Source organism: Zootoca vivipara, chromosome 10 (genome assembly GCF_965207765.1).
Source record: "Zootoca vivipara chromosome 10, rZooViv2.hap1.1, whole genome shotgun sequence".
NCBI lineage: Eukaryota > Metazoa > Chordata > Lepidosauria > Squamata > Lacertidae > Zootoca > Zootoca vivipara.
The window spans coordinates 20761342-20773682 of record NC_142593.1 but is presented as its reverse complement, the minus strand read 5'-3'; the positions used below and the strand labels follow the sequence as shown (position 1 = coordinate 20773682).

At 42.1% G+C, this 12341-nt stretch overlaps 1 protein-coding gene across 1 annotated transcript in view; it reads left to right on the top strand.

The window, feature by feature from the left end:
- The window catches only part of WDR36 (WD repeat domain 36), a 34942-nt gene that overhangs the window by 10110 nt on the left and 12491 nt on the right, over positions 1 to 12341 (top strand). Inside the window, exons 9-16 of the mRNA XM_035100018.3 lie at positions 121 to 241; positions 1201 to 1266; positions 2045 to 2128; positions 4127 to 4281; positions 5431 to 5545; positions 7958 to 8123; positions 9315 to 9423; positions 10448 to 10527. Of these exons, the coding sequence (XP_034955909.3) occupies positions 121 to 241; positions 1201 to 1266; positions 2045 to 2128; positions 4127 to 4281; positions 5431 to 5545; positions 7958 to 8123; positions 9315 to 9423; positions 10448 to 10527 (896 nt within the window). The remainder of the gene's footprint in view (positions 1 to 120; positions 242 to 1200; positions 1267 to 2044; positions 2129 to 4126; positions 4282 to 5430; positions 5546 to 7957; positions 8124 to 9314; positions 9424 to 10447; positions 10528 to 12341) is intronic.

The window sequence follows — 12341 nt, the reverse complement described above, 5'->3', positions numbered from 1 at the left end:
CTTCTGAATATTACTAGTTTATTGGTTTATTACTGTGCATTTATTTTGCTTCAAGCTTATTTTCAAGTCTTGCTTTCCTTTAACACGTTGTTTTCTTGCGTTTGTTTACTTGTTGAATAGGTATGGATCTTTGATGGCCCTGGAGGAAGTGGTAGGTTGCTGAGATTCCGAATGGGCCACAGTGCACCTCCAACAAAAATCAGATATCATGGGCAAAATGGGCAGCAAATACTCAGTGCCGGTAGGAATTCTCTCAGCTTCCTGTTCTGTTGAAATGAGTAACACTGTTTTGGATCAAGTCACGTGGTGTTCAGTTTCTCATGATTAAGGATTAGTCATAGGTCAGCCACTTATATCTCTGACTTGTTTGGTTTTGGTCCAGTATGCAGGTTGGATCTTGAACATAGCTTTACCTTTTTCAATTGCTGCTACTTAAGTTCACAAAAATACTAGGCGTTTCAATTTCAAATTGAAGACTTGGTTTTCTTGTAAAATAAGCTTGCAACTTGTGCACACATTACTTAATGTGACTACAACATTGCGCAGGCGGGAATAAATAAATAAATGAGAGCCATGGAAACCCACCATTCTCTGATCTTTCATTTATTTATTTCCCCACCAGCACACCCAGCTATATCTTCCTCTCTTACCAGTATCCCAGAGCCCTTGAACCACCTCCCCAAAGCCCAGTAAGCATGGTCGCACCTTCCTTACCAGCCTCTGGGAAGGAGGTGTGAGGAAGGGACCCTACTTGCACTCAGGACCCTCCCATGACCTTCCCAGACCCTAGGAAGCAGGTCTCCGCCTTGCGGGGGGGCGGGGCGGAGGTTGGGGGGTTCCTGACCGTGCGATTTTGCCTCTGTGTTCAGACCCCCGGAACTGAACCATTGTGTAAGTAGTGGACCCAATGTAGTTTAACCCTGCAAGCTTTGTTGATTGGTTATAAACCAACAGAACACACTGCTGGCGGAATGAATTCCTCCCTCTCCTCTGCAGCCCATCTCCTCCCCAAAAATTATACCCAGAAGGGTTAGAAGATCCTCCAGAGCAGAGAGGAGGGGGGAGGCAAGTCACTGATGAGATGTTGGATGCAAAAGCAAGTTTTTCTCCAACAATTTCTATAAGGGTTTACATTTAAAAGTTGCCTAAAACGAACTGATGCATAGGTATACCTACATTTTTTTTACTGTTCTGCTGTAGGACAAGATAGTACCTTGCAGTCATTTTCCACAGTGCATGAGCGATTCAATAAAAGCTTAGGACGCGGTGAGTGGGACTACGCAATGCATAATCAAATGTCTGTGAAGGTATTTTGGTGTATTGAACCTGTACGAGTGTTAAAATATTGTGTAGCCGCTTGGTACACCCAGATTACTTATGGTTTCTAGCTGTTCTTTGTATGCGCTCAGACTCCTGTTGTTTAATGACTGGGGACGCGGGTGGCGCTGTGGGTCTAAACCACAGAGCCTAGGGCTTGCCGATCAGAAGGTCGGTGGTTTGAATCCCCGCGACGGGGTGAGCTCCCGTTGCTCGGTCCCTGCTCCTGCCAACCTAGCAGTTCGAAAGCACGTCAAAGTGCAAGTAGATAAATAGGTACCACCCCAACAGGAAGGTAAACGGTGTTTCCGTGCGCTGCTCTGGTTTGTCAGAAGCAGCTTAGTCATGCTGGTTACATGACCCAGAAGCTGTACGCCGGCTCCCTCGGCCAGTAAAGCGAGATGAGCGCCACAACTCCAGAGTCATCCTTGACTGGACCTAATGGTCAGGGGTCCCTTTACCTTTACCTTTAAACAATCCTGAACCAGAGGAAATAATATTCTTTAAAGAAAGTTCTATTGAAATGAGTGAAATTTCTTATGATAAAATGTTTTTGTTTGCGTTTTTGAAACTTAACACCTGATCCTAATTTCAGTGTAATTTGCATTTGACATAGTATAGGGTGGTGGCCTGGCAGAGTTAGGAAACTAAGCCTTCCCTAAGACATAATATGTTCGAACTGTCAGTGCCTGGCGTACATTTGTGTCATGTTTCTCATCTCTTGAAGGTTCCATAAATAAAAAGAAATCAAAAAAGAAAGGACTCCGGTATGATACATTGGCTCTTCCACCTATTACAACATTTGCTACAGGTGCGTAATTCTTGGCTTGTCTTGAATGAATGAGGTAATACGACATCGTCTTCTTCTTTTTTCTTCCCCTGCCCCCATTGAATAGCATCCTACGTGACTGATGAGATTCCAAGTAAATATAGAATGACGTGCATTGGGGGAAACTATGCACACTGATGGGAACCAAAGTGGCTGTGACTATCCAGAAAAGTAATTGGTGGATGGCTCAGTGAAAACACTAACTCCCTGCGCAGTTGTGTTGAAAAGTTCAAATCCCATGTTGGAGGTGATTATAGAGAAGAGAGTGAAAATGAAAGGCTCCTCTAATAATGGATATGTACAGAAATCTACAGTGCAATTCCTATCAGTCTATTTATATATTTAATTTATGGCGTTTGCTGCCACGTTGTGTTGTGATGGGCACTGGCTGACCTCTCATTAAAAGTAGCATGGACCAATTCACAGAGGGCGGAACTATCAAGGGCTTTTGGATATGACAACGAAATTGAACTTCTAGACTTACGGTAGTGGCAGTGTGCTGCAAAATTAGATGTTGGAAGCAGGACACTGGACTGCATAGACCAGTGGTTCCCAACAGGTGGTCCGGGGACCCCCAGGGGTCCGCGAGCTATGCCAGAGGGGTCCGCAAGATGCTATTAGAATAAAAAATATATTAAATATATTTCGTATGATAACAGATTTTTTTGTTTTGGCCGCTTCCTGCATGAGCAGAGTCTAGCGCAAAACTAGAATTAGATAGAGGCAGTAGTTCTGCTGTATGCCGTTAGGTGGCGCTTTACAAACACTACTGTTTTGCAAAGAGGCAGCGCACGCATTCTACTAACGCTCACCTCCCCAAGATGCTTTGCGCGCGTCGGCTTCATTTGTGCGCTACTGAGCAGGTACCCTGTCTTCTCCATTCCCCTCCCTCCTCCCTGGCGCGCGCTGCCTCTTTGCAAAACAGTAGTGTTTGTAAACAAGAAACTTGGAAATAAGACAATGAAAAAGATCCTTCCATTTGCAACCACATATCGGTGTGAGCAAGCATTTTCTTCCATGTGTTTCATGAAAAACAAATATAGGAATCGGCTCGACATGCGGTCGGATTTCAGAGTGAAAGTTTCAAGTTTGGAACCTAATATTTCAGAAATAATGGACTCAAAGGACAGATTTAACTCATCTCATTAAGAACTGAAAATTAAAACTAACTGTATACTGATGGAGTACTCTGTTGTAACTGTAAAAAACGTATAAATATAAAATATAAAAAGACTCTTAATTTGGCTCTCACTTTTTAATTTTAGGATTAGGAATTAATGGGGGTCCTTGTCACAATAGTGGCTCGATGAGGGGTCCTCGAGAAAATTTTGTTGGGAACCCCTGGCATAGACTACTAGTCTGATTCCACAGCGCTGCTCTTAAGTTGTTTTTTCCTCTACACTCGGCGCAACAAGCCTCAGAATAGTACGATAGGTTGTTCTTACAATAGTCATTCTGTTAAACATTAAGTGGGTAGTTTCACATAAGAACATAAGGAGAGCCTGCTGGATCAGGCCAGTGGCCCGTTTGGTCCAGCATGCTGCTCTTACAGGGGCCAAGCAGATGCCCGTGGGAAACTGGAGAGCAGAACGTGAACACTCACGCACTCCCCCCCCCCCACGTGGTTTCCAGTAATTGGTATTCAGAAGCATTGCTCCCTCCAGCTGCGGGGGATACAGCATAGTCTTCATGGCTAGTAGCCATTGGCAGGCCTCTCTACCATTAATTTGTACAGTCCTCCTTTAAAGCCATCTCATAGTTGGTTGCCTCCTGGGGAGCAACTTCCATCGTTTGACGGACTTCCTTGTGCTGGATGGACTCTTTACAGTTGGGATAATGGCGGACACGGAACCCTTTTACTGTAACCATGTAATAAACTGCTAAACAACTGTTATAAAATGTGTGCAAAGCTATTTTTCCATGGGATAACTGCTTCCCGATTAAGAGTTTTGCCTTTAACGTATTCTGATTGTGTTACAGAGGTGGCCCGTCAAAGTGACTGGGATGGGATCATTGCTTGCCATCAAGGTTATGTAACCTGTACTACCTGGAATTATCAGAAAGGGTCAATGGGAATTCATAAACTGACGCCACAAGACTTCAGCAAAAATAAACCTCCTGGTGTATCTGCAACAGTAAGGTTTTTTTAAAAAAACTGATTGAAGGATATAGTTCTGTTGTTGTTTTTAAGTGTACTGAAAAACCCGCTCATAATTCAGAATGACATAACCAAGATAAGGTTGATGTTGTTCTGTTGTTAAAAGCAATAATATATTTAAAATACAATAAACCAGATGCACAAACAGAGAGCCACCACTGAACGGGACCATTCTTGTTTACCTAGGACTTTAGGGCTTAGTTGGAGGGCAGTTAGGCATGTCTGTGGTTGATTGATTGAGTGTACTTATATGCCACTTTTCCACAAAGCAGCTTACAGGAAACATCCAAAATGTCTCAAAATGCAAGCATACAAAATACAAGAGAGCATGTCAGTAAATTAGAAAATGACAAAAAAGCAGTCTAGGTTTACGTACATAAATACGAAGAAAGCAAGTGTTAACTGACAAGAAAGGTTTTCGTTCTGGTCTTCGTGCACACCAGGGAGCCTGGCTTAACTACAGCTCAGAGGGGAAGGGACTTCTCACCGGGCTAAGTGACATACAACTGCTGCTCATATGCTAACTCCAGAGGAGACTGGCAGCAGTAAAAGGCAAATGCTTGGGAGGGCAATGGTGGTCAGTATTCCCCTGCCTCGAAGTTACCACTTCTGGTAACGTGTGCTATTGCATTGTAAATTGCTCTGACACACTTTAGGGTAAAGTGGCAAATAAGTAAAGTCAAACCTTGGTTCCCGAACACCTTGGTTTTAGAACGTTTCAGCTCCCAAACGCCGAAAACCCAGAAGTAACTACTCCAGTTTTCAAACGATTTTCGGAAGCCAGACATATTTTTTGGAAGCGTTTTTCATTTTTTTCCCATTGACTTTGCAGCCAGCCCATTGATCCTTGCTTTTTGAACTTTTCGGAAGCCAAAACAGTCTTCCGGAATGGATTAAATTCAGAAACCGAGGTTCCACTGTATGCTAAATCACAATAATAGCAAGAATTATTCTTTATCTGAACAGCTCAGTAATTTTTGAAAGTAGAATCAGTTTGTATTGAATAGTGTCTGTTTAAACAGTTAAGAAGTTGACATTGTTAATCACAAATATTGGAAGTAAGATTTCAAATATTTCCCTCTATTAAAAAAAAACCCTTAAGTTTCTTTCTCTCTCTCCCCAAAAGGCAGTAGATATCAGTTCCTGTGGAAACTTCGCTGTAATTGGACTTTCTACGGGCCATGTGGATGTATACAACATGCAGTCTGGCATTCATAGATGGCATTATGGCAAAGAAAAAGGTGAAAATGGGGCACTTAGAAAACATTCTGGTTGAAATCCAATGCTGCCTTTTCTGTCGCAGAATGTCTTTTGATCCAGCCAAGGCACCTTCTAATGTAAAAAAAGGTGGGGGGGGGGTTTCCAGGCAGAGATTTTTGTTGATTCCTACTCTTTTCTGCAGCACTCTCTGGCCGCCACCAAAAGTCTGCTCTAGAAGGCATGGGGGACCCTTTATAACACTTTGGAAGATCCCACAAGTGAGAGGCAGGGTGTCAGTGAAATTTCCCTCCCCATATCTTAAATTAGTGGGTGCCTCAGCTGAATGAAAAGCTGTTCCATGAGCAGACAGCAGCATCAGAGTTTACCCTCTAACAACAGTTTCACTGTTGTTGAGACTCTGGATCGGAAATACATCCTCAGAATGCTTTCCTGTAACAATATGGCTATCACTGCTATACATAGAATGAGATGTGCTGGTTTGTGTTTGCAGACACCTATGCTGAACATCATGTGTGGTAGTAGTTGCCATGTGATTAGGAATATGCGTGTACATGAGAAAAGCATATGCATACAGGGGTATAAGAGACCATCCCCAATTGCAAGCACAGTCTTTTATTTTGTATTGCAGGGGGGTGAGCATAAGCCAATGAACCCTCTTCGGCACATACTGTGTGACAAATTTCCGGCTGCATTTTCAAATGTATGAATGTTGCCAGCAGATTAAACTGAGCCTTTGGATTTGATGTGCTGCAGAGAAGAGGCAGGAGCTTAGTTCACCAAGATTGACTGATTGATTTATTACGGTTCTTGACCAGCACAGCACCAAGAAGCTTTTGCAACACTGGCCTTTGGGTATAGCTCAGGGGTGGGTAACCTGTCGCCTTCCAGATACCATTGAACTCCAATTCTCATCAGCCCCAATCGGTATGGCCCACTGGTCAGGGATGGAGAAAGTTGTAGTCTAGCAAAATTTGGAGGCCCACAGGTTAAATAACCACACTGTGGTCAGACAACAACTAGATGGATCATTGCATGCCTCTAAGGGTGATGACTTTTTTACAACCTCATTTCCCTGTATCATAATTTGATGAGCTTTCATTAAAGATTAGATAAAATCTTACTTTCAAAGAGATTTGATAAAAAAAAAACCTCACACACAAAATGATTTCAAAAAATTTATTTATCAGTTTTTTGACCATTTTTGAAGTCACTGTAAGCAGATATAAAATTGAACCCAAGCTTTAGAGTCACATATATACAACATTATATAGGGTCATCAAACACACAAGGAAGCTTTTTTTTAGCTGCAGTAACAGTATAGACGCCGCTAGAGGACGATGTTTTGCTACCTCTCCTGTAGGTTCTTTTCCCAGCATGCCTGGCAGGGTCTGCTGGCTGAGTTTTGAGGTTCCAAAAGGGGGCTTTTACCTTGCGTAGGTGTGACATTTATATACCCTATGTTGCTAAGCACACTCCCCATTGTGGAATGTGGTGGTGTGTCCACATTTGATATGAAATGTATATAGAATTGTTAATACAATTTTATGAAATGGTAAAACGGCATACAAAAAAAATTAAAAACGGTTTGTGCGTAACCTTTTTTAAATATTTCAATGGAATATACCTCATTTTAGTCATTAATAGGCAAAAGTTCATCCATTTGTGCTACAGGAAATAATTTTTGAGGGGGAAAACATGAAAACGTCATCACCCTAAATTGCCTGTAGATTATGATGGCAATAAACCAGCAGTAACAAATGTGCTTATTGTTACTTCATGCTGGAGTAGGCAGATGCTTCCGATACACATGCTTGCCTTCTGCAGGCACAGTGAGTTGTTAAGTCGCCTCTGCATTAACAAGTTTGGGATTCCGGTTTCAAAAGATAGTGTGTTCCTAGTGCATTTGGTGGCATGGTTTAGCCATGCAGAGTGAGGAAGGAAGCTTTACTCAGGATCTCAGTTCCATGGTGGACACAATGTACAGTGGTACCTCGGGTTACAAACACCTTGGCTTACAAACACTTTGGGTTACAGACTCCCCTAACCCGGAAGTAGTACCTCGGGTTAAGCACTTTACCTCAAGATGAGAACAGAAATCGCGCGCCGGTGGTGCAGCGGCAACAGGAGGCTTCATTAGCTAAAGTGGTACCTCAGGTTATGAACGGTTTCAGGTTAAGAACGGACCTCCGGAACGAATTAAGTTCATAACCAGAGGTACCACTGTACTGCACTACAGGAAAAATATGGCAGAAAGTGAATTTGATTACCAGTAAGCGTGGTATGGTACCTATCTATTCCTGAAGGATGTTATATTGTGGTTAGATTGTGAGCTGTGCTAAGGATCTGTATAAAACTTTATAATAATAAATAGTTGGAAGAGGCCAAATTAAGCTGGTGGGATATTAATTGACTCTTTTTCTTTGTGATTAAAGCTCATGAAGGCTCCATAAGAGGGGTAGCCGTGGATGGATTAAACCAGCTGACAACCACAGCAGGAAGTGAAGGATTGATCAAGTTCTGGAAATTCAAGAGCGCAAAATTTGTTCACTCTATTAACCTCCCTTCATCTCCAAGCAAAATGTTGCTTCACAGGGACAGGTGGGATTCTTCAGCAGTGATATTTTCATAATTCATATTTACAGAACACAGTTGAACTAAAAGAGTTTCACCCCTCCTAGTTTCTGAAATACTTCCTAGTTTCTTCATTTAGACAGGGTCTTCTTGAGGGTGGCCCTGCAGCTGCAGACCTCCCTTCCAATTAAAATTCACATGGCCTCTTCAGTTTTAACATTCAAGAAGGCTTTAGAAAGAGGGTGGCTAACCTTTTCTGGTTAGTCATTCACACAAGCATATGCATGCATGCAAATACAGCGCACAATAACCCAGACCTGCAGACCAGACATCCATGCACACACGCATGCACACAGGTGATGAATAGAACCATTTCCCTCTGCTGTGATGCAGCTTATCTTACAGAGGTGGCTCTTTTCCCTCTGGCATGCATGGCACTACTATTGGATCTTGCCGGTCATGAGCAGGAGAGTGTGCTCCTTCCTTCCCCCCCCCCCGGCCTGTTGGACCTAACAATGATGCCAGAGGAAGAGGAGGAAGCACATTTGCAAAGTGAAGAGGTGCCTGAGTCTGCCAGGGGCTGGCAGACAACTGGCATTGGCTTGGCAGACTGGATCTGGAGCCACTCCTGCCTTAAAATCTTTACTGTGGCCTTTCCTTAAGAGAAAGGGTCTCATCTTGGATTGTATGTATGCATTCAGTGCTTAGTATTTTGCCTGATGTTCCATTGTTTTTCTTTATCTGTATGCTGCTTTGTGAAAAGCAAAACTGGAGTAATCTTATCTGATGGAAATAATAAATTGTTGTAATTAGGTTCTTACCCTTTACACACCCAACCCACTACATTCACCTGTCCGTTTTGCTCATTATGCCCTGCTTAGATCCAGCTTTTGCCTGTCCTTTCCCCTGTGAAAACTTTTAGGGTAACCTTACCCTAAACCAAGCAAAGGCAACCTCGGTCCTCCAGCTGTTTGGGGACTACAATTTCCATCACCCACTGACCACTGGTTCTGTTAGCTAGGGATCATGGGAGTTGTAGTCCCAAAACATCTGGAGGGCCGAGGTTGCCTATGCCTGCCCTAAACATCTATTGGGGGTTTCCCCTAAAGTTTGTGTTCCAACAATATCAACAACAAAGAAGCATAGTGAATTTTTTTATTTGCCTCTTCTTTAACATGTGTTTGATATTCTACTTTATGCTCTTCTTGATTTTACCAGTTGCATTCTGGGAATTGTTACAGATGACTTCACCATTAGTGTCCTGGATATAGAAACACGAAAAATTGTGAGGAAGTTTTCAGGGCACCAAGGCCAGATAAATGACCTGGTAAGTTTGTATCTATTAACTGTAAATTGTGTAGAGGTGATGTACCGCCAGAGTGCATCTACATTGGGCAGGCAACGTAGTGACCTCCGGGTTTTGTATACTATAATCCCCATCATCCCCAGCCAACATAGCCAATGGCTAGGAAGAATGGAAGTTGTAGTCCCCAGTATCAACAGGGTACTATGCTGCTTTTCTCTAATCATCATGTTAGATCTTGGGGGTTTGTGTAAAAACAAATGCATATTCTTGTATGTGGGTCAGTTGATTTGGGGTCACCTCATCCTTTAGCAAGAGCGAAGCTAAGGGCATGTGGACCTGAATGGAAGATCACTGGGAGTCCCAGGGAGGACACTGAGCTTTCTAAAAGAAGAACAGGAATATAAATTATAATAAATGATGTTAATGGATACAGTTGCTATGTGCTAACTTAAACATTTTCCTAAGTATTCTTCAGCTTCGAATATATCCAGTGTTTCAACAGCTCAACTTTGAAATGCTTTGTTGTTGCTTGTCTAGCAAGTATCATCCTAATTCTTTTTTTAAAATATTCATTATAATTTATTAAACATTAAATACTATGATTGCAAGGATATATCAAGTAAATACCTGTTCCTGTAATACCGTGTGTGTGTGTCTGTCTGTCTGTCTGTCTGTCATGCATTTATAAATACCAATATGATAAATCCAAAAATTATAACATTAATACACTGCACAGATAAAAGGTTGTAATCAATATCATATTATATCTATTCTTCATGAATTCAATTAAGGGATTCCATTTATATTCAAGTTTTCTCTCTTATTTACCATATTTCAGCCAACCTCGCTTTTTGCCAGGCTTTCTTTCACTGTTGCTGGTGGCTTTATTATTCCATTATTGCAACACAACAAGCATACTAGCAACAAGTGATAAATTCCGTATTAGCTCCTTACGCTTGACCCATTCATCCAAATATCCTAGTAACATTGTCAGGGGAATCTATGCAGCTGTTACTCAAAAGACAAATCATAATTTTTTTTGTAGGCTTTCAGTTCTGATGGCCGCTGGCTAATAACGGCAGCTATGGACTGCACTATTAGAACCTGGGATCTGCCATCTGGGTGGTAAGTAAATTTAGAGATTGCAGAGAAACTGCTACTTTGATATGTTACATGTGTGTACTGACAAAAGAGCACAATCAGTTTTAAAACACACCTTTCTATATTATTCTCATTATGTATTAAATTTGTATAGCAGCCTTCATCCAAAGATCACTGGGTGGTTCACAACATAAAAATAGAAAATGAGAACATAAAATACATAATAAGCAAGAACAGAAACGAGCTGGTCTACTTGCAAATATCTTCATTTATTTGTGTTTTATTGCCTTTATGCCTGAGGATTGAATCTGCCCTGCCAAAGGTAGACGAGTGAGCTCTGTCATTAATTTTTTATTTTTAATAGAAAACTAGCTGGCCCTGCCACGCGTTGCCATGGCTAATCCCTGTGACTGCCACCACCCTGTGTCGATCTATGACGTATCCTGCCCCCCACCCCCGGGTTTTCCCTGTGATTCCCCCCAACCCAGCCCGTCCCATGACGTATCACGCCCCCTCTTCCCCCCACCCCCGGGTCATCCCTGTGAGTGGCCCCACCATGTCCTGACCTATCCTGTCCCCTCTTCCCCCCAACCCCCACCCAGGCGAGTCAGTACCTCCATTCAGCCTAGTCTGTAAAGGCTTCGGCCTAGTATGTAAACGGCAGCTGAGGTGCTGTTGAGAGGGACGGTTCTATAGGTGTAGTACCAGTGTAGCCGCCGCTAGAGGGCGCTGGTTTGCAACCTGGTTCTTTTCCCAGCATGCACTTTCGGCTGAGTGGTGCGTTCTGGAATGGGGTTTTTGGGGTTTCACCTGGCGGAGGTGTGGTATCTGTCTGTGAAAACCTTATAAGAGCCGTTGGACATTCACTTTGGACGTTTGGAAAAAGTTGTGTTCAAATGTGAATGCAATCGGTGAAGTGGTTTAGGAAAAAGTGGACAGTAACCCACATGACCAGTTTACATTTTTATATATATAGATAGTAAAGGTTCTAACTAAAGTTAGAATGGGCAGCCCCTGCATTTCAGCAGAACTTAATCATGCTGACTAATACTTGTTTCATTTTTAAAATCCCTTTCTTTAATTAAAAGTGATTTTTTATGGGTTAGATGACTTTTGTAGTCTTTTACTAGCTTTTGTAGTTCTTCTGTTTGCAACCTGAAATGCATCTCCATCCTTTTTACTGGAACAGGACAGACTTCAGCCTAATGAAGCACTTGCGTTAAAATGGTTTCTCTTGTCTACTTGGCAATCCCAGTTTAGGTGCCCCAAGATTGTGTAATTTCTCATGTCTCATATTCCTTCAATTTCCTCTTGTCGGGTGTATTAAATCCCATTTCCTTTTCAGATTTCCTGTGTTGTTGCCTTTTTGATGTCTTGCCTATAAGCATAACCTAGACTTGTCAGATTTCTTTGAAATAATTAGCCATCTGAGACATTACATATTACGACAGGCTGCCTTGTTTGAACTTGTGTTTTTTCCTCATTCACCTTAGAATGTACTGACTTTTAAATGTTGCAGCATTGCCCCTACCCAAAAAAAGTCAGAGTTTCTTGTTATCATAACATTTTTCAGATAGCAGTATGTACGTCAAATGGAAATGAGAAAATGGTTCTCATACGTCAGAGGAGTTGCCCCTATGCAGATTAGTACATAATGTACTTGTTTTTCCATTCCCTTCTGTATACATTGGAACTATACAGTCTGATGGCGCAACTCTTGATTTAGTTTGATAGCACTTCAATTTTAATAGGAATGTACTGCAATACTAAACCAATTACGTTAACTCGCACAACATAATTGGACTAACATTTAAGGTTTCTTATGCCTGCACTGTACA